This window comes from Molothrus ater, chromosome 18, assembly GCF_012460135.2.
Source record: "Molothrus ater isolate BHLD 08-10-18 breed brown headed cowbird chromosome 18, BPBGC_Mater_1.1, whole genome shotgun sequence".
In the NCBI taxonomy this organism is placed as follows: domain Eukaryota; kingdom Metazoa; phylum Chordata; class Aves; order Passeriformes; family Icteridae; genus Molothrus; species Molothrus ater.
In genome coordinates, this window is record NC_050495.2 from 3,052,651 (window position 1) to 3,075,903 (window position 23,253).

Here is a 23,253-nt window from a genome sequence, read left to right on the forward strand (position 1 = left end):
AATTCTCTTCAGGAGACTCAGAAATGCTCTCAGCTGATTTACAGTTATGAATTATTCCACCACTCCTAAGATACACTTGAATATTTAGATGTTATCATCTCTAGTAAATCAAGAAGGTAAAATTAACAGTAACAAACACTTTTTCTGAACAGTTAAAAGAAAGATATGATCTCATTATCTTTTGAATTTTATAAAACAAGTATTATTAAACATTGCAAACTTGTTAGAAGATTTCAGTGGGCTGCAAATTCCTACTCAAGGATGCAATCATCCATCTGAGAATAATGAAAAAGAATATTAACTTATAAAGCTATGGGGCAAACAGCCTACAAGCTCCAAGCCAAAACCATGGTGCTTCTGTTTCCATTAGTAACTGAACTGATATTTTTGCTTTGTGATATAGAAGTTGCCACACATTTTCCTGCAATTCTACAGCAACTTGGGGTGGAAAAGATGAAATATATATGTCTCAAAAATAAAAAGTGACTAAAGAGATAACCTGAGAGTGGGCACTGCCAGCAAATCAAATCTCAAAAGACGAATGACTGCATCATAACAGTGCCCACAACCAAATCTATCAAGGAAATACCATGTTTACATTTTTAAAGTTAAGTATTTACTAATTCTGTCCCAGTAGTACAAGTAATACAGCAACTCTCAAGCTTAAATTGTTTTTAAGAATGAGGCAGACCTTGGTATTAGGTACAGAATCAAAAATCCAGCATCATGCTGTCACCTTCCATCTGAAAGCAGACACTCAGAGCAAAAAGCCTCTCCCCTTTGATCCCCTCCACAATCTTCTTCATGTGGTCCCTGAGGTGGAAGCTCCCAGAATGGGAAAAGCTAAACAGCAACCAAAACCAGCCAGGCAGCTCTGCAGCCCTAGCACAACACCCTGCAAAAAATGTACCAGCCAGAATTTAATAGCCTGTCATTCTCCTGCTGCAAGGGCTCTGTGCCACCTTCTGGCCCCATCACACAATAATCCATCAAACTCTCACTGGCACAGCAGAGGTGACCTAGGACCACACACTCCTAATAGGCAAAATGCCACTGATAACCACTGAGACAGCAGCTGAAACACTCTGAATCCCTGCAAATAGCTGCCTGCAGTCCACACAGAACATCTCTTTCTGTCCATTCTCCTTCCCAAAAACATTCATCTGAGAAAGGTCATTATTTCTGCATTTGACTGGAGACAACAACTCTGGAGCACTCTCAGGTAACCACAATAATTAAGAGAGACTCTTAACAGCATGTTTCCATGCCAAAGGCCCTGAAGTGCAGTACAGAGAACATAAGAAAAATAAAGTAAAACAAACAGCTTACTCCTCAGTGGAACACTGCCAGCTCCCAGGTGAAACACAACTGTTATGAAATTGCATGCAGCAACATGAGAAGTTTGAAGAGGAACCAGAAAGGAACATCATCTAGTTGACAGCAGGTCACCCTGTCTGGAGTATGATCACAGGAATGTTGAATAAATCAGCACTGCAGAAAATGCTGGAAAATGCACCTTGGCCCATAAGAACTCACTGTGCTGATGATACTGAGCTCAAAGCCTCCTTGATACCACAGCTGGGGTCGTGCTCTCAGTGCTCTGCAGGGTTACAAACAACAGCAGAAATCTACTGGTTTAAACTTAATCCTGAAAGGATGATGGCAGTGATGGAGAGGAAAATACCCTGAGGCCCTGGTGAGCACTATAATTATGCCTTCCCTAAGAGTGATCCCCATTCTTGTCCAAGTGGTTTGTACTTTTGGGGATTTACTGGATCTACTGCTGATCCCAGATTCTCAGACAAACCTTCCATTTCCCAGCACACTGTGATTTCAGTCCCTCACTTGTCTTCTTACAGTCTTCTCTACCTACTTCACCCTCACAGTGCTATGGTACAACAGCATTTCTAGGACTACTCCCAGAAATTACTTGAAAGCAGAAGCAGAGCAGGAGATTTTATGGGAAAGGTCCCTTGCTGAAATGTTCCCCATTCACAGCCCAGCTGAGCACTAATTCCTCTACACTTTCTGTGAGCAAACCTGTAATTAGAAGTTATTTCCTCATGGATGAGTTGAGGCTGGTCAAGGGTTTATCAGGCTCAATTGAAAATACCGGACACGCTGGTTTTACAGACATCCATAAACAGAATCTAAACACTAAGAACACTTCTAAAGCACATAAAAACCACTTTCAAACATTAACTAACATGATATGTGCACAAACCAGAGCAAAGAGGTCACAGGAATTGACCTGTTTTACACAGCTGTGCTCAATTCACTGACCTGGAACAGCCTTTAATTAGGCATTTCCATACTCTTAAAACAAAGGCAGAAATAATGCCCTTTCACACAAATAAGAGATTTGCAAATAAGTTTTCCACACAACATACAGCAGAGCAAAAATCCATGAATCTATGAGGTGCTTACAGAGAAATTATTCATAAATGCTTTTCAAATCTGGCATGGAGCCTAAAATGTCTGAGGTATTGGGATTTCTGTACTTGGGGCTTTCCTAAGAAAACAGAAACTACAGTCAAAAACCCATTTGGAATCACTTTGTGTCAGCCACCATGTTACAGCTGTGTCCTGTCCAAGCTCCCACAACCTGCAGTGTTCCAGCTGCTGATCATGACTAAACTGACACACAGAAAGTCTTACTTGTAGGAGGCTTTTCACAGGAGGATGGAGATAAATAGAAGATACAGTAATGGGATCTAAGCAAACAGCACAGCCACACTCAAACACCCAGTTCAAACAGTAACAGCACATTCTGACCTGTTTCAAGGCAAGATCTAATTCCTCTAACAGATGAACTCCTACACCCTCAAAGTCATTTTGCCTGTCTGATTCTTACCAAATACTTACAAATGTGCACATTTGTGGCCTTCAATTGATCCTAACACCACTCCCCAGATGAGAAGAACATTGTCCCTGTCTCTGCATGACCTGCATTCTCTCTGTTTCTAGGGTTAAAAAATAATAATCCTATCTCCACAGAGTAATTCATTCCAGAGCTGAAAAACTACCAGCCTGCCTTTCTGTCATGTAGAAAGTTTACCTATATTTATTTCCCTGGTAAGATCCAACAGACAGAGGCAATGTCTTAAATTATTATAAACAAACTTACAGTCCCATAATAGTCACAGAAAGCAAAGTCTGATATAATCTTAAATGAGGGCTGTTACACATTCCACCATCCTTAATCCAATTTAGGCAGGAGCAGACAGGGCTGAAGCATCAGCCTTCAAAGCAACAACTATTTGGTGGCTTTGCAAGATGAGCCTGGACCATGCAACACAGCCACTGAGGTGGGCAGCAGTGTAAAACTGAGGGTGCCTGGGCTGCTGGAAGATGTCTAGATTCAGCACCATCTGAACAGTTAAAACAATGAAACTGTTTCCCCAAGAAGCAACCTGAGGGAGCACAGCACCTGCTCTCCCATCTCTCTTGAGTACCACCAAGACCCACCTCTGGCTACAGATACAGGCAAAGAAGCAAGTTACTGAACTGCAGGTGAAACCTGCCGGAAGAGATCACAAAGAGAGAAAACTGTCTTTCCCAGAAAGCTAACAGCAGCACTCAGTGCAGCTCTGGTGAGAAGGGGTGAGCTGACAGCTCCAGAGGCCCAGCTCCTCTCTCCTTTCTCCCAGTACAGACACATGATCACTGCACACACCTCCTCACAGTACATTTCCCATCAGTCTTAATTTCTGGAAAATGAAGCACATTTAGTCCCTGGCCTTTCTTCTGCCACAGCAAATAAAGAGGTCAGTATGGGGTTTAGGTGTGAAGAATTGTTTTCCACAGAACTGTTAGTAAAGCACAATCCCAGTCATTCCAGGTTAGTTAACAGGGATACCTGAAGGAATGAAGAAGGTGTAGCCTTGCTTCAGCTCAATTCTTTGGCATCGTTCCACCCTGTCTCCCAGAAAGATATCACTTTGCTTTCCTGAGAGAACCCATTCTTCATAAAGTTCTAGATTCTGCAGAGTAGGTGGAATCAGCCAGAAGATCTAAAAACAAAATGAAGATTTAATTATTACCAACAGTCAACAAAAAGAAACAGCTGAGAGACTCCACCAAGGCTACAGTGTGTTAGGCAAATGAGCTGCTTTCTGCATGAAACACTTGTTTTCCAGGTGCTGTACACAGAGGCACACACAGACAGCAGCAGCAATTAGCCCACGTGCTGGAAGAGCCTGGGTAACTGTCACTTGTCATCTCTCTTCCAGAAATATCTTACTCAGAAGCTGCCTGTGGTTTACCTGCAGCTCAGAGCAGTGTTGGTACAGAGAGGAACGGGAGCTGTACCACTGACTGACTTCAGCTCCCACCACACACTGGCCACACTACAACTGGGAAAAACATCCTAAACCAGGAAAGATGGCAACACAGCTCCACATGCTGTGTATTTTAAGGCTTCTGTGTCCTTTAATGTTTCAGTTCTGGCTTATTGTGCTGTCCACACCAAAGAAACATGGAATCTCTAAAAGGAACAGAAGCTTTAGGTACAGAGACTTGTGAGGGCACTCTGACCCAACAAGGGTACACACAGCCACATCTCACTGCAAGATGCTTCTGGACCACAGCAACAGCGAGCCTAAAAGCACCAGCACCAGCAAATAACACATTTGGTATTTCAAATAAATCACTTGTTTGTTTCATAACAGTGACTGGTGTCCTTCTAGTTCAGTAAACTCTGTGTGTATCAACAAAGCTGCTGAAACAGTCTGATCACTGGCTGATCCCCTCAAGGCAAAAAAAAAAAAGAGAAAAAGAAAGGGGAAAAAAAGAAAAGAAAGAAACCCCTCCACTCTAAGAGGCATAGAGAAATAAAACCAAATATCAGAAAAGGTTCACCTACCTTCCCCCCACGGAAAACGTGATACCACACTGAAGTGCCACCAAAATCAATATGAAAATCAGTGAAGCATCCTTTCACACTCATCAAACAGTACCTGCAAGTAGAGTGAAGGACAAAAATGAATCAGTCTGAAACAGTATTTTTCACATCTTAATTTGCAGAGGTTAACTGCCTGTGCAATGCTGCTTCCACCAATTAAGTTTCTGCATTTACAGTACAGGAATTTGTCTCATGAAGGTAATGAGGTTTCTGGTGAAAAACACGTCTCTCCATGTCTGAGTTTGCTGTTCATACAAGAGGAATTGAAGCTTCCAGAGTTAGGGAATAGAAAAACATTAAAAGTTAGGCTGTTCAGAAATATTTCCTATGGCACTGACAGTCCCTGGGGTGATCTGTTTAATGCTCTCCTTCATCACTTCAGAGACACAACCTTCAGCAGAAGTTGTACACAAATTGCTGCAAAGTTTTGAAAAATCCAATTTGCTTATAAATCCTCCTGAATGTTCTTTACCTACTTGCCACTCATGCCATTTTTGCAAGGATTAGGGGACAGAAACCTCATTTGGCAAACTAACTCCTTTTTGTTCACATTTCTAGGCATTCTGCATCAAAATACATAAAGGACCCAGCTGGCAGCCACACTAACTATCAAATCCACTGTTCTTTACGCCGTCTTGATACAGGATTTGAGCAGTTTAAAGTCTGCATTGCTGGAAAAGACACAAGAGCTGTGGTCTGGCTGCAGGAATCTCCAGCCTGCAGCCACCATCTGTAACTAATGGCCGAATCACAGCCGCCCTCCTCACTGTAGGCACCTTTGCAAACGCAGGAAACACACACCACTTAACCCACTAACCTCTTTTCCTTGTTCCGGTCTCCGTTTCATGGCTTTTTTTTTTTTTTTTTTTTTTGGTTTGGTTTGGTTTGGTTTTTAAGGGGAGTTATGGAAACACTACCGGAAGGGGATTTGTTTAAAAAAAAAAAAAAAAAAAAAAAACAAACCGAAAGGATTTAAAAAAAAAAAAAAAAGGTTTGATTTAAGTGTGTCTTTTTCTGCTCACATTCAGGTAGGAGAAGCTCAGCAGTATGCAGCCGGCGTGCAGAAGTCCCTGTAGATGATAGGCTGGGAAGGACCTTACCATGTGTCTGCAGAAGGCTGGCAAATCACAGCCACTCTGGGTCCATAAGAGCCGCTGCCTAGCAACCACATCCCGAGCCGGAGTTGACAGAATGATACGCAATGCTGTCATGAAGACAGTCAATTTGTGGGCTTCAAAAAAGGTCCTGCGCCTTCATCTCACAATTAAAACCTCTCCTTGTGCAATTACACGTCTCTCCTCTTGCCCACTCTGGAATTTTTTAAATTTTTTTTTTTTTTTAATCCTTCAGAAGCAGGAAGAAGCTTTTGCTGCCCCTGGGGTATTTCAGATGCTTCAAAAATCACAGCTAGCCAAGAAGCTGTCTACACTCTCAATATGCTCCATTTCAAAATATGAGTCCTTCCCTCCCAAACACTTTTTTTAAAAAATTCTCCTTTTATGTTTTCTCTACCAAGATGTTGTTGATTACAAGTCAGATAGAATTTAAAAACAATAAAAGAAGCCCAGAAAGGAAGTTGCCTTTCTTCCAGCCAAACTGCAAAAAGTCACAGATTGAATAATTATTGCTCATTAGGAAAAAAAAATCAGCATAGAAATTCTCAGCTTGTAAGCAGTGCTGAGTGTTAGAGGTTCATGTTGTTTTAAAGTAAAAAATTCAAATCCTTATGGAGTCAATTATTTTCAGTTTCCAGAAGGCCAGATATTAAAATACATCACACTAACAACAACAAATTTCTAGACAGTGCAACCTATCAACAATCACCCCCTGAATTAAGATATTCTGGAAGAGCAAACATGGCCTGGGCATTAGCTGGTTTTAGCTGTTCCTCTGTAGTCAATAATCCAAACCTGAAGCAGGCAAACTGTTTATGTTCAGAGAGGTAATAACAGGATTGAATCCTGTCAAATCAAAGCGCTTAAAATTTAGTTTTGTGAGAAAACACCAAAGCAGGTATAACTGTGAACACACAACTCTTTCTTTTCCTTGTTTTTCCTCATTTTCCCCTCTGTTTTCTTGAAACTCCTCTAAACACAATTTCCACTCCAATAAAGGTGATTTTAGTGAAAGAGTCACTTAGGGTGATTAATAAAAACCTGCAAAGCACTTGGAAAAATAAAGTGTTTTTCTTTCCATCCACAAACAAGCCATGCCTTAATTTATGCTGTTAATCTCCCAGGCCTGCTTTTGTCCAAGCCCAACAGCTCCCGGCCGGCTCAGGAGCCTGCGGGAGGATCTTCCGCCCTCCAGCTCTCTCCCTGGTTGCCAGAGTCTGGCACAATGCCTTTGCATTGACCTCTACAGCTTCCTCTTCCAATGTACACCGCAGTCACATGGTCCCAGCACACTCCATGCCACTGCTAATCTCAGGCACCGCTCGGCTCCAGCCCCAGCCGGTGGCTTCTCATCACCAACAGCTGCTAATTTGGGGAACCACTCAACTTTTCAGGGTTTTCCGTAACAACGGTGGGAAAAAATAAATAAATGAGAAAAGGGGGGGGGGAATCCCTAACACAGCATCCGCGTTAAAAGAAATCTAGGAAATACATCCCACTGTGTGCTGTGGCCACAGCGCTCTGGGCCAGGACAGGTACAGTGGCTCCAGAACACAACCCCACATCAGGCATAGGGAGACAGCCTGACCAGAGTTACACCCTGAAAACACAAGCAACCCAAAAGATGCCCCAAGTTGAATATTTTCACAACTGCTACCACATCCAACCCCTGTACACTCCACTTTATCTCCCTGCACAGCCTCAGTCAGGGTTTTAAAACACGCAGCTGCTTGTAATCGTTTGGGGGGAGCTTCCCTTCCCGACTGAAGAGTTTGGTTTGTGTTCTCCACAAGCCTGAAATTTGTCCAGTTAATGTATTGTTATTTTGGAGGACGGATTTATGATGTGGAAAAAAGGGGAACTTCCCCCTCCCACCCCCCCCACCCACCCAAAAAAAAGAAAAAAAAAAAAAAACCAAACCAGAAAAACCCCACAAACATCTGGGGAAATTTCTTAGAGAAATGATGCGAAGAAATATGGAGTAACCTGCAAACTCACGAGGAAGAACAAACACAGAGATCCAAAAAAAGAGAGGGAGATGATACAAATGAAGCTAAACCACTAAGCAAACACAGCGAGCTGGTAACACAGGAACAACACAGACACCGCTCCATAAACCAGCGCAGAGCCCACACTCCCAGGCAAACCCACAATGCACTCGCCACGCATCGCTACAAACCCGCAAGCAAACAGAGAAACAAAGACAGCGAGAGCCGCGCCGGGATGCGAAGGCAGCGGCGGGCAGGGCAGGCAGCGGCAGCGTTCATGCACATGGGCCCGGCGAGACGCGAGCGGACGCACAGGCGGCAGCGGCAGCAGCAGCGTTACCCTGAGCTCAGCTCCTTCTCCCCCGCAATAGGCACCGCGCACCATACGGCTCTATTCCCTCTGGCATTGCGAGGGCTCCCCTGCCACTGAGCTCAGCCCATAAACCACTCCCAAACCCCAGCAGAGGCTTCTGTTTTTTGTTCGGGCCAATGAGAAAAGTATAGCTCACTCTTCCTTCCTCCCAGGAGCAGCGCCGGCTGGTTGAAATCCCCGAGCCTGAAACCGAATACCACAGACCCATGAGCCAACTGCAAGTGCCAGCGCGGGGAAAGGCGCGGGCCTGGCTCCCCATCCCCGGGCGGGAGCGGCGCTCCGGGTGTCGGGGGCGAGCGGCCCCCGGCAGCATCCCGGCACCGCGGGGGCCCTTCTGCCGGGCCTGCGAGCGGGGAACAAAGGCTACCTCGGGGCGCCTCGGCCCGCACCGACAGCGCTCCCACACTGGGGCCCTGCAACTGGAAGCCACGAATTGCGCCGCAAGACAAAAGAAACCATTGTCACCCGGCAGGCACCCGCCCGGCTGCCGCCCCCACCCTCGCCTCACCGGGCAGCGACCGGCCCCGCCGCTGGGGGAGGGCCCGGCTGCCCCGCGGGGATGAGGGATGAGCCCCAGCATCTCCTCACGGAGGGCCCCGGCTTCCCTAGGGGTGAGCCCTGGCTGCTCCTACGGGGAAGAACCCGGCTTCCCTCAAGGATGACCCCGCTCCCCCGTTAGGGATGCGAACCCCGGCTGAGAACCGCAGAACCCCAATACCGGAGCAGCCCTGCCCGTGGAAGGCCGCTCGGAACCGGCCGGAGCGGGCCCGGTGCCCGTGCCCTGCTGGGACCAACCTTCGCCCCGTGCCCGTCCTGGGGAGCGGTACCGAGCGCTCCCAGCCCTGGGGGAACGAACCAACTCGTCACACACCGTGCTCACCACACCCCGCGCACTTCAAACGCACACGAAAGGCCCGGCTCCTGCCCCGAGGGGGTTACGGTCCGAGTCAGTCACACACACAAACAACAGCCGAGATAACAGAAGCCAGTTTTCTGCCATGCACCGGAGAGTTTGTGAAGTGCCTGCAAATCACATTCTCAGACCGCACTGGCACCAAAGCAAGCGACAACACTTCCCTCGTCGCACCCTTGCCCGGTCCCAGCCCCGGTGGAACACCAAGGGTATGAGGGGTGGGCTCGGATTTTTTTTTTTCCCCACCACAGTGAACTGAACCAAGCCAACAACTCACTGCGAGCCAGGCCTGTCTGCCCCTGGAACAGCACTTTGGTGTCTGTAAGAACACAACTCATTTCTTCATCCTGTGACAAGGCTGTTCAGCTCCAGGGCCACCACAAACTGTTGTAAACACTGGTGGTTATTTGAGTTACATGTGTGATGCTGCTCCTCCAAGTTCTACCTGAAGGAGGATTTGAGGCACATGCACTGATCTGAAGATATCACATTTTATTTACTTTGCTAGCTTGGAAAGTCTTAACAAACACGCACTTATTGGTGTAAATTTTTTTGCTGAATTCTATTTATAGAGGTTTTGTATCAAAAGCAATCTACAAATGGCACACAAAGTGCAGACAAGTCTCTCACATGTATAAACCAGTGCCAGGTTGCCTTGTGGGACCTGCAAGCTCCCTCGATTCCCTGTCTCCAGAGGCACCCTCAGCTTCTAATTAGACCACAGCTCAGCAGAGCATTTTAGCATCTGTTTAAATCCATCCCTACTTAGTAAAGGAATGAATAGAAAGGAACGGATGGCTGAACAACAGCCTGGGAGAGGGAGAATGGGGCTGAGGACATGCTAACAGAGCAGCATTCCTTTGCGAACAGGTAGATGTTTCACACAACATACCCCATCCTTAACTGACGGCCAGCATCATCATAGAGACCTGTTACAACAGTGCTTAGATATTTAAAGTAATAGAAAGAATTTTGAAGGTAAAAAGGATGTTGCAGTGACCAAAGCTTTCATTTGTTCCACAGCACAAATATTACCAAGTTCTTAGAAATTCCTGGTACTGTTTCATGTCCTGAACTGTAGCTATTCACTGCCACTGCATTGCAAATAATCTTGCAAGGCTACAAACACAAAGCCTAATAAAGAGGATAATAATTTCAGCAGGGCCTCTCTCTTTTGATAAATGAAAAATCAAATTAGTACTTTTTTTTTTTTTTGGTTGACTCATCTGTATCCAGATTGCTTCAGTTCTGGATGAATTTAAACAGAAAAACAAATCTCAGCTTGTTTTGAGCTACCTGAAAATTGTGTTGGTGATATAACAAGCTTCTGCCTCTAAAAGCTGATGTTAAAATATCATTGCCTTTTTCTGCTGGCTCTTGGTTACACAGCATCTTCCCACTCTCATCCAGAATCCCATGTCTGCAGGAACTTTTCTCAGGAACTTGCACCTTGGGACGTGAAAGAGGGGACATAAACTATTGCCCCATTTCATTCAGTCCTGTAAGGCTCCTGTGAGGTAAGCAGCCATTTACCTACCAGCAGAAACATCACTTCATTACCCAGAATTTTGGAAGAAGTGAATGGTGCAAGTCCAGGCGCAGGGCAGGGTGCTCTGGTACCCGAAGCAGCAGATGGAGCGTTCTCTAACTTCACTCCCAGCACGGAACTCGACGTGCAGGAGCCAAGACAGACATTTGTGTCTGGTAATGCCATCTGTGTCTGCGAAACTGCAGCGCTCTCGCTGGAGTGCTTTTTGTTTGTAGGGAACACGTTAATGGTGGGGATGGCATACTGCAAACTCTCAGCATTATGGGAATGCTGAGAACGAGAAAGGAATGAATCGATCCCATTTCTGAGCAGCAGTCATTAATAAAGCATATGAATATAGATGATTCACATCAAAGAATGGGCAGTGTGAAGCAAGTGACTCCACAACCGAACATGATTTCCTTAGTAAGGGCTCAAATCCTCTGGATACTCACAGCAGTAGCTGGGACCAGTGTCTCTACAGGAAAGGATCAAGTTGAATTCCCAAAGATGGAGAAAGCCAATCTCTTGAGGAGTTCATCTTTAAACCAGACACGCTCATGGAAGAGCAATCTCTTTGAGAGTCACTGAGTGCACAGAAACCACTTCTGCCTCAGGACAGCCCCTGCCTGAACTGCAGACAGTCAAAGTTCAGAAGGTAATTTTTAGGAGCGGCATCATTTTACACTCACACCATTCTTACACTCCTGCCAGGGCATCAATGGCAGCACTCAACAGCAGACAGGTTACTGAGAGCTACAGATCTTCGTCCTGATCTGGTACAGCTTCTCTTGTGCTCACAGACTGTCACTGTTTGTAACTGGTTTTGTCTTTGTGGCTTCTTCAGACTGATGAGGAGTTTGTGCCAACAGTGCTGTAAATCATCCTTCTCTAGTCTTTCTGTGAGATGACACTCAGCAGCAACATCCTCATCGCTCCAGCTGCATCACCCTCGCCTTTAACACTCATGCCTGATAACTCCTTTTTCCAACATCAAACTCTATTGTCACATTTCAAGCGTTCACAGTCTTTCAGTGTTTAGCTTCCCTGTACCTATCACATCTACTAGTTTATCAAGCTGTCAACCTCCACCTTCCCTTTGCCAGTGACAGCAACCTCCACGGCATCAGGCATCTCCTGCCTTCCTACCAGGCCACGCTCCACAAATGAGAAAACTCCATGTCAAAATCTGTTGATTTGGTACGTCTCTAAATCCCTTTGAAACCTACCATCTGGCATTCATGATGCAAGTAGTGAACTGCAAGCATATACTCTGCTTTTTCTGCTAAATTCTGTTAGTCATGTAGCTACCTTATCCTTCAAACCATCTCTGCATTGCTCTGTTTACTTGCTACATCTTTTTCAGCATCTGGAGTGTGCCTGCTCTAGGAGAGGAATCGTTTCCTTTACTTCTTACCTTGAACTATCCATGAATCCTTAGGCCCTGAATCATGATTCAGTTTCTTAGCACTGGCAAATTATAAATAATGTTATTTAGCTGACTAACAGCTTGAGAAGCAAGCGCTGCTCTGCTGCTGGTTTATTGTGTGACCTCAGGCAAGTCACTTAGGACATTTCCAAATGCATGGAGACTCCAATCCACACCCAGTTACCCTAATGAGCAGTTTGATCTTTTCAAAATGTAGGAACATCTTTAACTTCCACTGAAATCAGTGGTGCTGAGCATAATCCCCAATGCCTGTCACAGAGTCTCTTCTTTTATGGAGACCTTTACCTTCCAAAATGTTTATTTTTACAGAACAAGAGTAAATGCTACACATCACTTCCTGACTGCACACTCCTTTGTATCTGTTGGTACCAATCTGTTTTACAGTTTGGAAGGAGTTCTGAGTGATTTGCAGAACACCAGAGGTCGGTTCAACAGCAGAACCTGGGATGCTGCCAGCATTCAGTCTGGCCAATAAAACAGAAACAGCAGTGAAGGGCTTCCAGGATTACCTGGTGTTCATCAGCCATACAGGTCATTACATCATTAAAGGAGCCCCTATCTCAGCTGTACTCATTCCCATGAAACTTGCAGCGCACATTTTGAGGCCCCCAAATAGTTCCTTTTTCCAATCACCACATAAAAAGTTTCAAGGAAGATATTAAAGCAGAAGAAAAAGCCAGGTGAACCTATGCTTGCCCAAAACAGAGCTGAGATGGAACCAGGACAAACTGCTCTTGTGTTCAGTCTCACACCTGCCCTGAGCAGGTCCTGAGCCTGGACAGTCAGTCCAGTCTTTGACCTTGCTCTTGAAAAAGTGAATGGAAAGGCAAACTGGCAGGAATGGCCGTGACAGAGTTTCTAGGAAGTCACACACACCCATTAAAAATGGACTTCAAGGTCATTTCACAAAACATTTCTCAGCTAATAATGCCTGTCATTAGCAGTTTAGAACCTGGGCAGGGTGTGAGCCCAGCCTCCAGCAGGACTCTGACTATACTGTGTGACATATCTGTGTGATGTGATTTCCTTGGGCAGCACTTTCAGAGAATTTACTACTTAAGGTCAGTCTGTCATTTTCAAAAAAGAGTTGCTCAAAACTGAAAGATTAAAATGCACTTTTCAAAGAGGCTTGATTAAAGACTGTATTCAGCAAAGTTAACATGATTTAAGGCAATCAAGAGCAGAACTTTTTAAAGACTTACTTTTTCACTTTGGGGTATTTCATCTCTGAAATTGCATTGGTAGCATCCGTCTGTCTCTCCTTCAAGTGCTGTGGCCACATATTGTCCACCCAGTCGACTAAGTCCACCTGAAAGGCCACCAAAGTCAACTGTTAGCTCCTGAACACATGGTAGGACATATTCTTGTTGGCTGACACTTCCCCAGTGACAGCAGCAGATGCTCACAGACAGGGAGAACCTTGCTGTTCAGCAAAAGTCCTGTGCACTCAACTTGTTAAGGTGCAGCATTTTATCACCACAATTCAACCCCTTTTTAAAACACAGGGGGAGGAGAGTTTTACAGTCAGTTTATCTGAGTGCAAATTCTGTCTCATGTGAGCCCCTTCTCTTGTACTGTCTGTGGCATTTTTGTAGCCAACAGCCTAGAAATTGCATTTATGACATTGAAAAGCAAACATTAAAGGGATTATATGATGCTAATATCTTCCATTTCAAGGAGGAAATAGGACTGATTCCATCAATATCACAACTGTATGTGAAAACCAAACTTCTTACTGCCCTGATTCTGAAATAATTCCCACATTCTGATATTGCAACCCAGAGTTTACACAGCAGGGAACCTAAACCAGGTATTTCTGCCCTATTCTGGACTCAAAACTCTGCAGCATTCAAGGGAATATCTCATACAAATATATGGGAGCTGACTTTAGGTACTGGACTTCCACAACACCCTCTCTTCTGCTCCCATGGGAATGCAAATCTCTCTTTCAGTGAGATCTAAATATTTCTGGTTTTACAAACAACTGTGCACTCAGGCTATTAAAAACAGCTATGAAATAACCATTTACACGTGATAACAGGTACCTAACTGCGTATTTCATTTCTAAGCACCCAGGAAATTTGCACAGATGTTTTAAAAGCTCGCTGAGCACAATGTGTTTGGGAAAACCGGGATCAATTGAACACAAGAAATTCCCCAGAGCACCTTCAAATTGCCCGCTAAGTGTCTGAATGACAGCAAAAATCTGAATGAACTTCTAAATAAGTGTTTAATATTCAAATTTGTGATCTGTGTATAAAAGAACAAAGGAGTCTAGTTAAGAATTACTTCTACAAATCAGCAATTAGAGCTGCCATCTATTTGTGACCTGTTCAGGCAGAAGTGTGGTGTTTCTACTGGCTTGGGTAAGAGATGTCCCCAGCAGAAAAAAACTGCTGCTGTAACTAGAAAAGGACTTAGAAATCAGGTAAGAAGTGTCTGAAAACAAAACATCATAGAGCTGTAGTTTTACCCCCAGCTACATGCTAGCACAGCACACATGGCTACATTTCAGAGATAAATGAAATCATCTTTACTAAGAAGGTCACAGTTTCATGCCAGTGACTCCATCGGGAATAAAATCACAAGAGCCCTCTACCTTTAGAAAGTCTGTACAAATCTACCCCCTCCACTACTGCTAATTCTGACATAGCAGTGATTATGCTGATTTAATTATGTAAACATTTCTACATTTAACAATCGTGTTCCCAACTTTTTTGCTTCACATCCCCCTGAACATTTCTTTTGGGTAAAAGGAGTGTTCATATATGATGAGTTCAAGCTTCCTGATAGTTTAAGCTTCTTTAGAGGAGGAAAAATACTAGATAATATTTAATTTTGGATGAAGTTTCCCCTAAATACCTTGAGAGGAACTGTGTATCAGTGCAAATTGCATGATTAACAGCTCATCAGGTACCTAATTCCTGTAAATTAAGTTCCACTGTCAAGGAGACCAACTTTCTACTTGGCTAAAAATGAGATCCTGACACTAAACGAGCAGGAGTTCCGGGCACTTCCCCTCACCTTGTTTAAATTCCCCGATTTATTTCTGGGAAGAAGCTGCAATAAAGCCCAGCACCAGGGGCTCCCTTACCACGTTGGGGCGCTTGACGATGTTCTCCAGTTTGGTGTGGCTGAACTCCAGGCTGATGACGTTGTAGAGCTTCTCCCGTTGGGCCTCTGGGGTCTCGTAGTACCTGACAAACTGAGACATGCTCATCTCCACTCCCCTCTGCGTGTTCACATCCATCACGTCCACGATCCGGCGGCTTCCTGCAACACAGCAGCACCTCAGAACAGCTGCCTTGCCTTCATTCATGTATCATACATGTGTGTATGTTAATTTATATATCTATATATATATCAGTTCTCAGTGACTGCAGGGAAACTGCAGGAAAAGAGGATGAGACCAGTACCAGCCCTTCCATGGCTCCTAAGAAGCTCAAACAGTGAGCAAGGAACTAACTTGGAGCTCGACTTTTTGCCCAATGTGACACTGAACAGGTCACCTGGTTCTTCACAGAGATGGAGAGAGCAGTTTCCTCCTTTATGCAAATTGATGTGAGCAGAAGTACATTAAAAACTATGAAGAAGTAATACAATATGGTAGCAGGGGGCAGGCAAGACAAATTGCTCTCCAAATCATACTGCAATTTTCTAAACATCCATATGTCTCTCAAGATGCTTTTACTCATGTACAAAAACTATCCACAAAGAGCAAAAACTGCCTTGCATCACTGGATACTGTAAACTGCTGAACATTCCCAGTTCCAGTGGATGGAAGCACTAAATGCCACAGAGGAGTGAGCCCCCACTTTGGATCTCTCAACAAAAACCACAAGCCTTACTTTCAGCTCCTCGAGTGGCAGACATACAAGTCTCATTAGCACCAGAATGTTGAGCAGCAGTTTTAGTCGAGCCTTCAGCTTTACACAGATTAATCCACAATCTTCTCTTCGGCCAACTGGAAGGTTTCACCTCTCCCAGCAATTTCATCATCCTAATTAGCAGTTCATTTGTGTGTGAGTGAACAGGAGCCCATGAGAGACATGCCTCATTTCCAGGAGAGGATTCCAGCAAACAAACTCGCAATGCTTCCAAAAAATCTCTCCAAAACAATTTTCATCGCCAAAGAAATAACTCAAAATAAATTGCATTAATACAAAATGTAGGGCTGCGATGCACCATCAGAGGGAATTATTAATAATTACAGCACCTGGTCTATCATGTGCTTGGGAGCAGTATTTCAGCAAGAGTAATAGCTTGGATTGCTGCTCTCCATTACAAACATCCTTAGCTCCTGATAGCAATGACAGTGACAGATGTGATAATGACTCTGCAAAGGAACTCAAGACCGTAAAGCTTTGAAATCAAAAAGAAAAATTTATATAGTGTTAATCTGGAATAGTTCCACCAGCCTGTCAGTCAAAGTCCTCATTCCAAGGCCAAGGAACAGGAGCCCATCCTCGGACTGGACTTGCGACTGTCTGAAGTGTTGCCACCTTGAGGCAGGATGGGGAGAGTTTAGTTATGTGTGAAAAAGCACAAGAGTCCTTAAATTTGGCATTTGCATACATTAAATCTAGTTATGGGTTGGAGGGTTTTGTTGTTGTTTTTGGTTGGTTTTTTTTAACTAGGGGAATGGTCTTTTTTCAGTTCCACAGGTTAGCAGCTTGGGGTGGAGTCCTGTTAAACAGGCCCCTAATGAAAGCCAGCAAGGAACTGATCTCTGCTTCCAGGGCCTGGGATCAAAGCAGTGGCTCCAGCCCAGAGGGGCAGAGGACACAGATCCTGAAAGATTGCATTTGAAGGGCTGCGTGGCTGAGCCCGGGATCTGCCATATTTTAGTCTAGGTCTGATCTCAGCTTTGCTGGAAGCAACCTCGTAGAGCCTCTCAATTTTCCTTTCCAAAAGAAAAATCAGCAGTTACCTGATGAATTAAGAGTATGAGGAGCAGTTCAATAGCAGGTTTGTTAAATGAACACGATTATCAATTACAGGCAGAAGAGCTTAAGATTTGAATTGATAATCTCTTGACTTCCAAATTAAAGAGTAATTCGAGGGGATGTTTTTCTCTTAAGCCACAGTACTGTCAAACAAGCCTATACGTAATGATTCTTGGAGTACTGCTCACAGAATTTGAGATGTATAATTACAGGTTCACATGCTGGTGTTCACTGCCCACTGCACAGCAGCTCTGGCTCACTGCCAGCTTTATCTCTTCTGTCCTGAAAAAATTCACCTCTTTCTTCTGTCTCCTGTTCCTAGTACAAGGTGAAAAAATATCACCTAGGAGGGTAAAGAGCAAGGCAAAGAAGCACACAGAGGCCTAAAAAGTGATGGCAGGCTGAGAGATCTCAGGTCAGGCTGGATTTCTGAGCAGCTCCACACACATTTTACCACGATCCATTTCTGTTAACCAATTCCTAGGCATCCCCTGATCACACTCACTGTGTTCTCAAAGAAGGGACCCCCTCAATCAAGCCTGGGGCAGCCCAGCAGGTCCCAGCAGGACCTCAGTGACCCTGGCAGCCTCTCACCGTCTTTCCCCCTGTCCCTCACTTCAGCTCATCACCCCTGGATATGGATTAACAAACCCCTGGAGCCTGGCAGGGTCTCTCCCTGCTGACAGGGGAAGCTGTGCACCACTTCACCCTTGACTTCCCTGGATGCTTTTCCAGTGGAGCTCTGGACTGGGGAATGTGGGATGAGGAGGCACTGCTTCCTCTCTGGCAGCAGATGTGACTCAGAGGCAGAGTGGTGCTGCTGGGGGATTTTACAGCCTAAAGAAACATCTTCCTCTCCTGCTGCTTGCTCATGGAGCACAAGTGAATCCCCAAAGGATGACAAAGACAGTAACTAAGAAACAAGCTAGTGCCATCTCTGACAAGAGGAACAGACAACAGCAAGAAGGAGACAGAAGAATCAATTGCAGGGATGTAAGTTTAAAAAAAAATCCATCAGTTTGAGCTACAGGAGAACTATGCTTTGCTTAAAACCTTAAAAACATATCAAGTTACTCCAGCTCATGTATTGGTAAATTCCCCATTAGAATTAAGGTGACAATAGCATATATAATATCAGTTCTCTTTATTTAGAGGCCTAAGGACCAAGACACTGTAAAGATTCTCATAGATTGAATTGTACAGCATTTCTATATGTTGTAATATAATATTTTTTTCACATAGAAATGAACATTTGGAGGAAAAACAACTTGTGCAGGGTCCCTGCCTCCCACTGCCCACCCTGGACAAGTTGGTTTGGCACAGGGTGCGTCTTCTGGGTTTCTTGGTAAAACAAGAGCAGCAGGGAAGCAAACCTTGTCCCCTTGTCAGAGAGAGAACTGCCCTCCAGGAATGAAGGCTGCACAGGCATCTTCCCTGCACCAGCAAATGATTTCCCAAATCACAGCTCACCAAGCCCACCCCAGACACTTCTGGGCTGATGGAATGATGGGCTCCAGCTCTGAAGTCATTCAGCAAAGCTCTTGTTGATCTCCCCTGCAGAGTTTGCACCCACACTTCCCTTCACGTATAAAATATTTTAACGATTTTTCAGAGAGGGAGCAGGGAATGAGAAATGCTGGGACTAAAATCATATCCTCTGTTGTCCAGCAACTGCCATTTTTTATTTTTAACAAGTGAAGCACTGCCTTCCCCTGCCTGAGCTTCAGGTTATCCAAGCTGCCAGACTCCAGCCTTCAGCACGGCCCATCCTTTTCCATGATGTGGATTTAGCACGGATATTTGGAGCAGTGGAAGCAATGCAAACATGCACCACACAGCAGAGTATGAGAAATGCACAGGAGGTGTGAATCAGAGCTGCAAACGACACCAGAGTTTTCTAGGCTGTGGTCTCTTCTCCAGCACAGCACCAGCAGGAAAAGGTGCAACTCCCCCACAGCAGAGGAAAGAGGAAATGTCCTTTCTGTAAGAATGATTATCAAGCCTGTCCATTAAGAGGATAAAGCTACCTTGGGGAATTATTTTAACCCTCTGTGGCTGAATTGAGATCTGTGCTGAAGGTACAATACAGTGTTGACAACCAGAAACCAACCTCCAACGCCGAGGGACCGGCCCGCTGCTCCTGCCTAATCTTTATGCTTCTTATGAGGAAAAAATCCTTGGTTTGTAAAGCAGCATTTTTGGCAGAGCCTCAGGAAATCTGCCAGCCTCGCTAGCGGGTTAATTGTACCTAAAGACTGAGGCTTTGACTTGCATCCCAGTTAATCCCCCCGGAGCTCCCGGAGCTGGGAGCACGTATTCTTCTGCTGCCCACGGGAGACCATTATGATATCCCCTGCTAACGGGGAGGGATGTGAACCCGAGCAGAAACTCCTTACTCAAGTGGAGCTGTTCCCGACATTCCCTGCATTTCAGAGCCAGGGTAGGAGCAAATTAAGAGGCGCGTCCCGATCCCATCGCTCTCAGTGCCACCAGAGGGCACAGAAGAACAAAGGGAAGCGAGCCCGGCCATCGCTCACAGCTCTCCCCACAGCTCCTCGCCCAGCGCCTTCCCCAGCACCGCCGGCCCCCGGGAGCAGCAGGACATCCCTGTGCCCTGTGCTGCAATGGGGGCATCCCTGTGCCCTGTGCTGCAATGGGGGCATCCCTGTGCCCTGTGCTGCAATGGGGGCATCCCTGTGCCCTGTGCTGCAATGGGGACATCCCTGTGCCCTGTGCTGCAATGGGGGCGTCCCCTGTGCCCAGCTCTGCCTTCCCTGTCCCCTCGGCCGCGTCTGTCTGTCTGTCTGTCTGTCTGTCTGTCTGTCTGTCTGTCCCCAGCGCCAGTCTGGCCGTGCAGCAGGAGCCCTCCCAGCGGGGTCACAGCATCCCCTCCTCACCGAGGGGTAAAACTGCCGTGGAGTAAAACACGAACCTTCCCCTCCGGCCCCTTCAGCTTCATCGTTTGGTATCAAATGCCGAATTGCAGGAGGAGCTGTGTGCACACAGCAAAATGTGTGCAGGGACAGCCTGGGCAACCCCTGCAGCCTTAATGCTGCAGGACTGGGCTGGAGAAAGGGGCTCAGGCAGATCATGTGTTTTAGTGGCATTGGATGGAATTCATCAGTATCCTTACACATACCCAAACCATCATTTTTAGTGATTCTTAGAAGCTTCAGACAGTGAAAAGCTCATGGAAAAAAATCCTTATACAAAGAAGCATTTTACTTTTTCATATAATTATAATATGTATCATATATCATATATCATATATTATATATCATATATTGTATTGTTTTATATATATATATATATATATATATATATATATATATATATATATATATAAATTCCTTATACAAAGAAGTATTTCACTTTTTATATAATTTTTTATATCCCAATGCATTAATCTGAAGTATAAGCATACTCCAGGTGGCTGAAAACACAGACCACAAAAATAGCAATTATAGAAAGAAAAATAATACAAGGTCCAAGAAAAAATGGGACGGGGTATAACTTTGGGGAAAATCTTATGGTTTATTTATCTTATCAAATTCCTTTTAAGATTAAAAATAATTTAAATTATTTAATTTTTTAAATTAATCATTTCCTAAAATGTCTCAAGATAAAGTATATCTAACAGTACAAATATAGAAAAATGTTATAAAAATTATAACCTTTCAGCCCTCTGAAGCCTCATCATCAGCCCATAACAAGGAAAACTTGATTTCCCTCATACTTTGCAATTAGGAAATGAAAGAAGACTTTCCACTACACTCACATTACCCATCAACATGTGCACCATAGCAGCAATTCTGCAGCTCCCCTCTGGTCTAGAAGGGTATCTGAAGGTGTCAAAGGGTTGCAACACTCCCACACATCTTGTACCCACACTTATGAGAACATCTGAAGAAATATATGGCTATGGTCACATCAAACCTCCACAACATGCTGGTATTTATATATATTTTTAGATAAAGGCACGACGCTTGAAGGTAGTCTTGAACTAAGGTATATTATTACACTAAGGCATAACAACTACCATAAAATATTTAGGATTTTGGGTGGGATCACTCCAAAATAAGACAGCTCATTTCTAGCCTGGATGAGCTAAAGCAGAGGATGCTTATTGCAGAAACACAGTGTGACTAAAACAGCTGTTCTGCTTGGTTTTTCCACATGGACAATTCATCTTCAAATCCACCTGTAGACAGAGGCTTTGAGATGCCCGACCACACCAACACATCACTTCAATTTCACTTTCATGTCCTGACATCATGGAAATACATTCTCTCAGAGGTTGTATTTTTGTTGTAATGTTCATTCAAAGCAGATTTATTGCTGTTTATATCTGGACATGAACATGACTGTTTTTAGCAAAACTGTCCCAGTTTAACTAAGATTTTTTTTAAAGAGTTTGCCTGTGTTAGGCAAAGGACAAACTTAAAGAGAGCTCAAACAGGAAGTTCAGCTCTAAAAATAGAACTGGTTCTTCTTCCAAAATGGCAAGTCAGCGGACGTGCTAAACATAGGCAAGTGTGTGTTATAATATTTCATTTTTACTTCTAGGAGAAAAAAAAAAGGCTGAATGAGAGAGCATCAAATGCCTTCTTTTTATTTATTTTATTACACAGAAACCCTAATCATGGCTCAAAGTTCACTCACCTGGCACTTCTGATGCACAGAGCCCCAGTGGAAACTTATGACAGAGGTGGAGGCTATGTCCATTACAGCTTAGCCCAGCACTGGGTAGTGCTGAGAGCTAAACAAGCACCAAAATAATATAAAAATAATAAATGTATATATATTCCTCCACATTTCTGCAAGGTAGAAAGACAGTGTGAGTTTTCTGCTGGTTCAACTTCCTGAACCACCTCACTATGAGAAGGAGGAAAGCCTGTGCCAGCACACAGGAGGGGATGGGAGAGCAATGCCAGAAGTGAGGAGAGAAGGAAGAGAATGAGCAGGATGCCAATATAGAGTTGCTTAATTGGTATGGCAAAAAAAGCAAATTGTTGGCTGCAATAGGAAGCACAAGGAGCAGAGACACTTCCCCTGGTCACATAACAGGCAGCAGCAGCAAAGCCAGAGCCAGTTTAGATGACAGAGAGCTGGTCTGGCACCAGAGCTGGTATTGGTATTAGAGGGAGAAGTTTCTATTTCCAGTCTATCAGGAGCACTGGGTAAGTTTTAACCTCTGTCTGCCCTAGGTCCTGGTTTCATGATACAAACTGTTCACCAATACTCAAGAAACTGATGAGGCTTAAATAATTTTTTTTAAGCGGGGTCAGCTCCCTGCTTCTTCCCAGCACAGTTCCCCAAAGATCAGGGGAAGGATGTGCAGCCAGCACCAGCACTGGGGGAAATCCCACGGTGACACCAAGCACAGCCCAGCTCCCTCCTGCTATTACTGACTGCAGCTTTTCTTCTTAAACAATGAGCTGTCTAAGAGGCACAAAACCAGTGAGTGTTAAATGAAGCAACATCCTCTGAAAGTCTGCAATACAGCACTTTAATAGACAGAGATTTCCACTTTATTTATGCACTTCTCCACCTTAACACTGGTGGATGCCAGAGTCCCAAAGGGTTCCTTCAGAGCTGTTACAAACCACTTCAATTTTCAACAAATTAGAGCCCTCAGACTGTAGGAAAATCACTAATGGAACCTTCACTTGAAAAAAATCCATGCAGAAACGTTGCTCTCTAGTTACTAATTTTAATTCTGCCCAGGAGAGAACACAGTGCAGCTCCACAACTTTGTAACTCTCCCTAGCCCTGGCTAAGGTGGAGGAGATCAGAAATCACATTAGGCTGTCTGATTGACACTCAGGACTGCTGGTGTCCCACAAAGGAGGGAGAGATTCCATGGGAAACAAAAAACCCCACCTGCCAAGTCCTACTGGCCCTGCTCACAGCAAAGTGTGCTGCTCTCTCTATCACTACTGGCTCATGGCTGGAAAGGAATCCTAAGAACACTTGCTGGAGTCTGGAAGATTTACCTGGACTTCCTCACAAACTTCTATGGAATGAGGGGGTGAAA

General features: G+C 44.6%; 1 protein-coding gene across 6 annotated transcripts in view; it reads right to left on the reverse strand.

Annotated features, from left to right (window-relative positions):
• Nucleotides 1–23,253, reverse strand: part of KDM2B (lysine demethylase 2B) — a 104,056-nt gene that overhangs the window by 64,230 nt on the left and 16,573 nt on the right. For 2 of the 6 annotated variants that reach the window (XM_036392987.1, XM_054516734.1), the window contains exons 5-8: nucleotides 15,365–15,543; nucleotides 13,473–13,579; nucleotides 4,865–4,958; nucleotides 3,860–4,013 (exon numbers count right to left, since the gene is read on the reverse strand). In XM_036392987.1, coding sequence (XP_036248880.1) covers nucleotides 3,860–4,013; nucleotides 4,865–4,958; nucleotides 13,473–13,579; nucleotides 15,365–15,543 — 534 coding nt within the window. Of the gene's footprint in view, nucleotides 1–3,859; nucleotides 4,014–4,864; nucleotides 4,959–5,720; nucleotides 5,802–8,319; nucleotides 8,439–8,515; nucleotides 8,594–13,472; nucleotides 13,580–15,364; nucleotides 15,544–23,253 lie in introns of those variants that run through there. The other 4 variants (XM_054516737.1, XM_054516735.1, XM_054516736.1 and 1 more) reach the window with 4 other exon arrangements.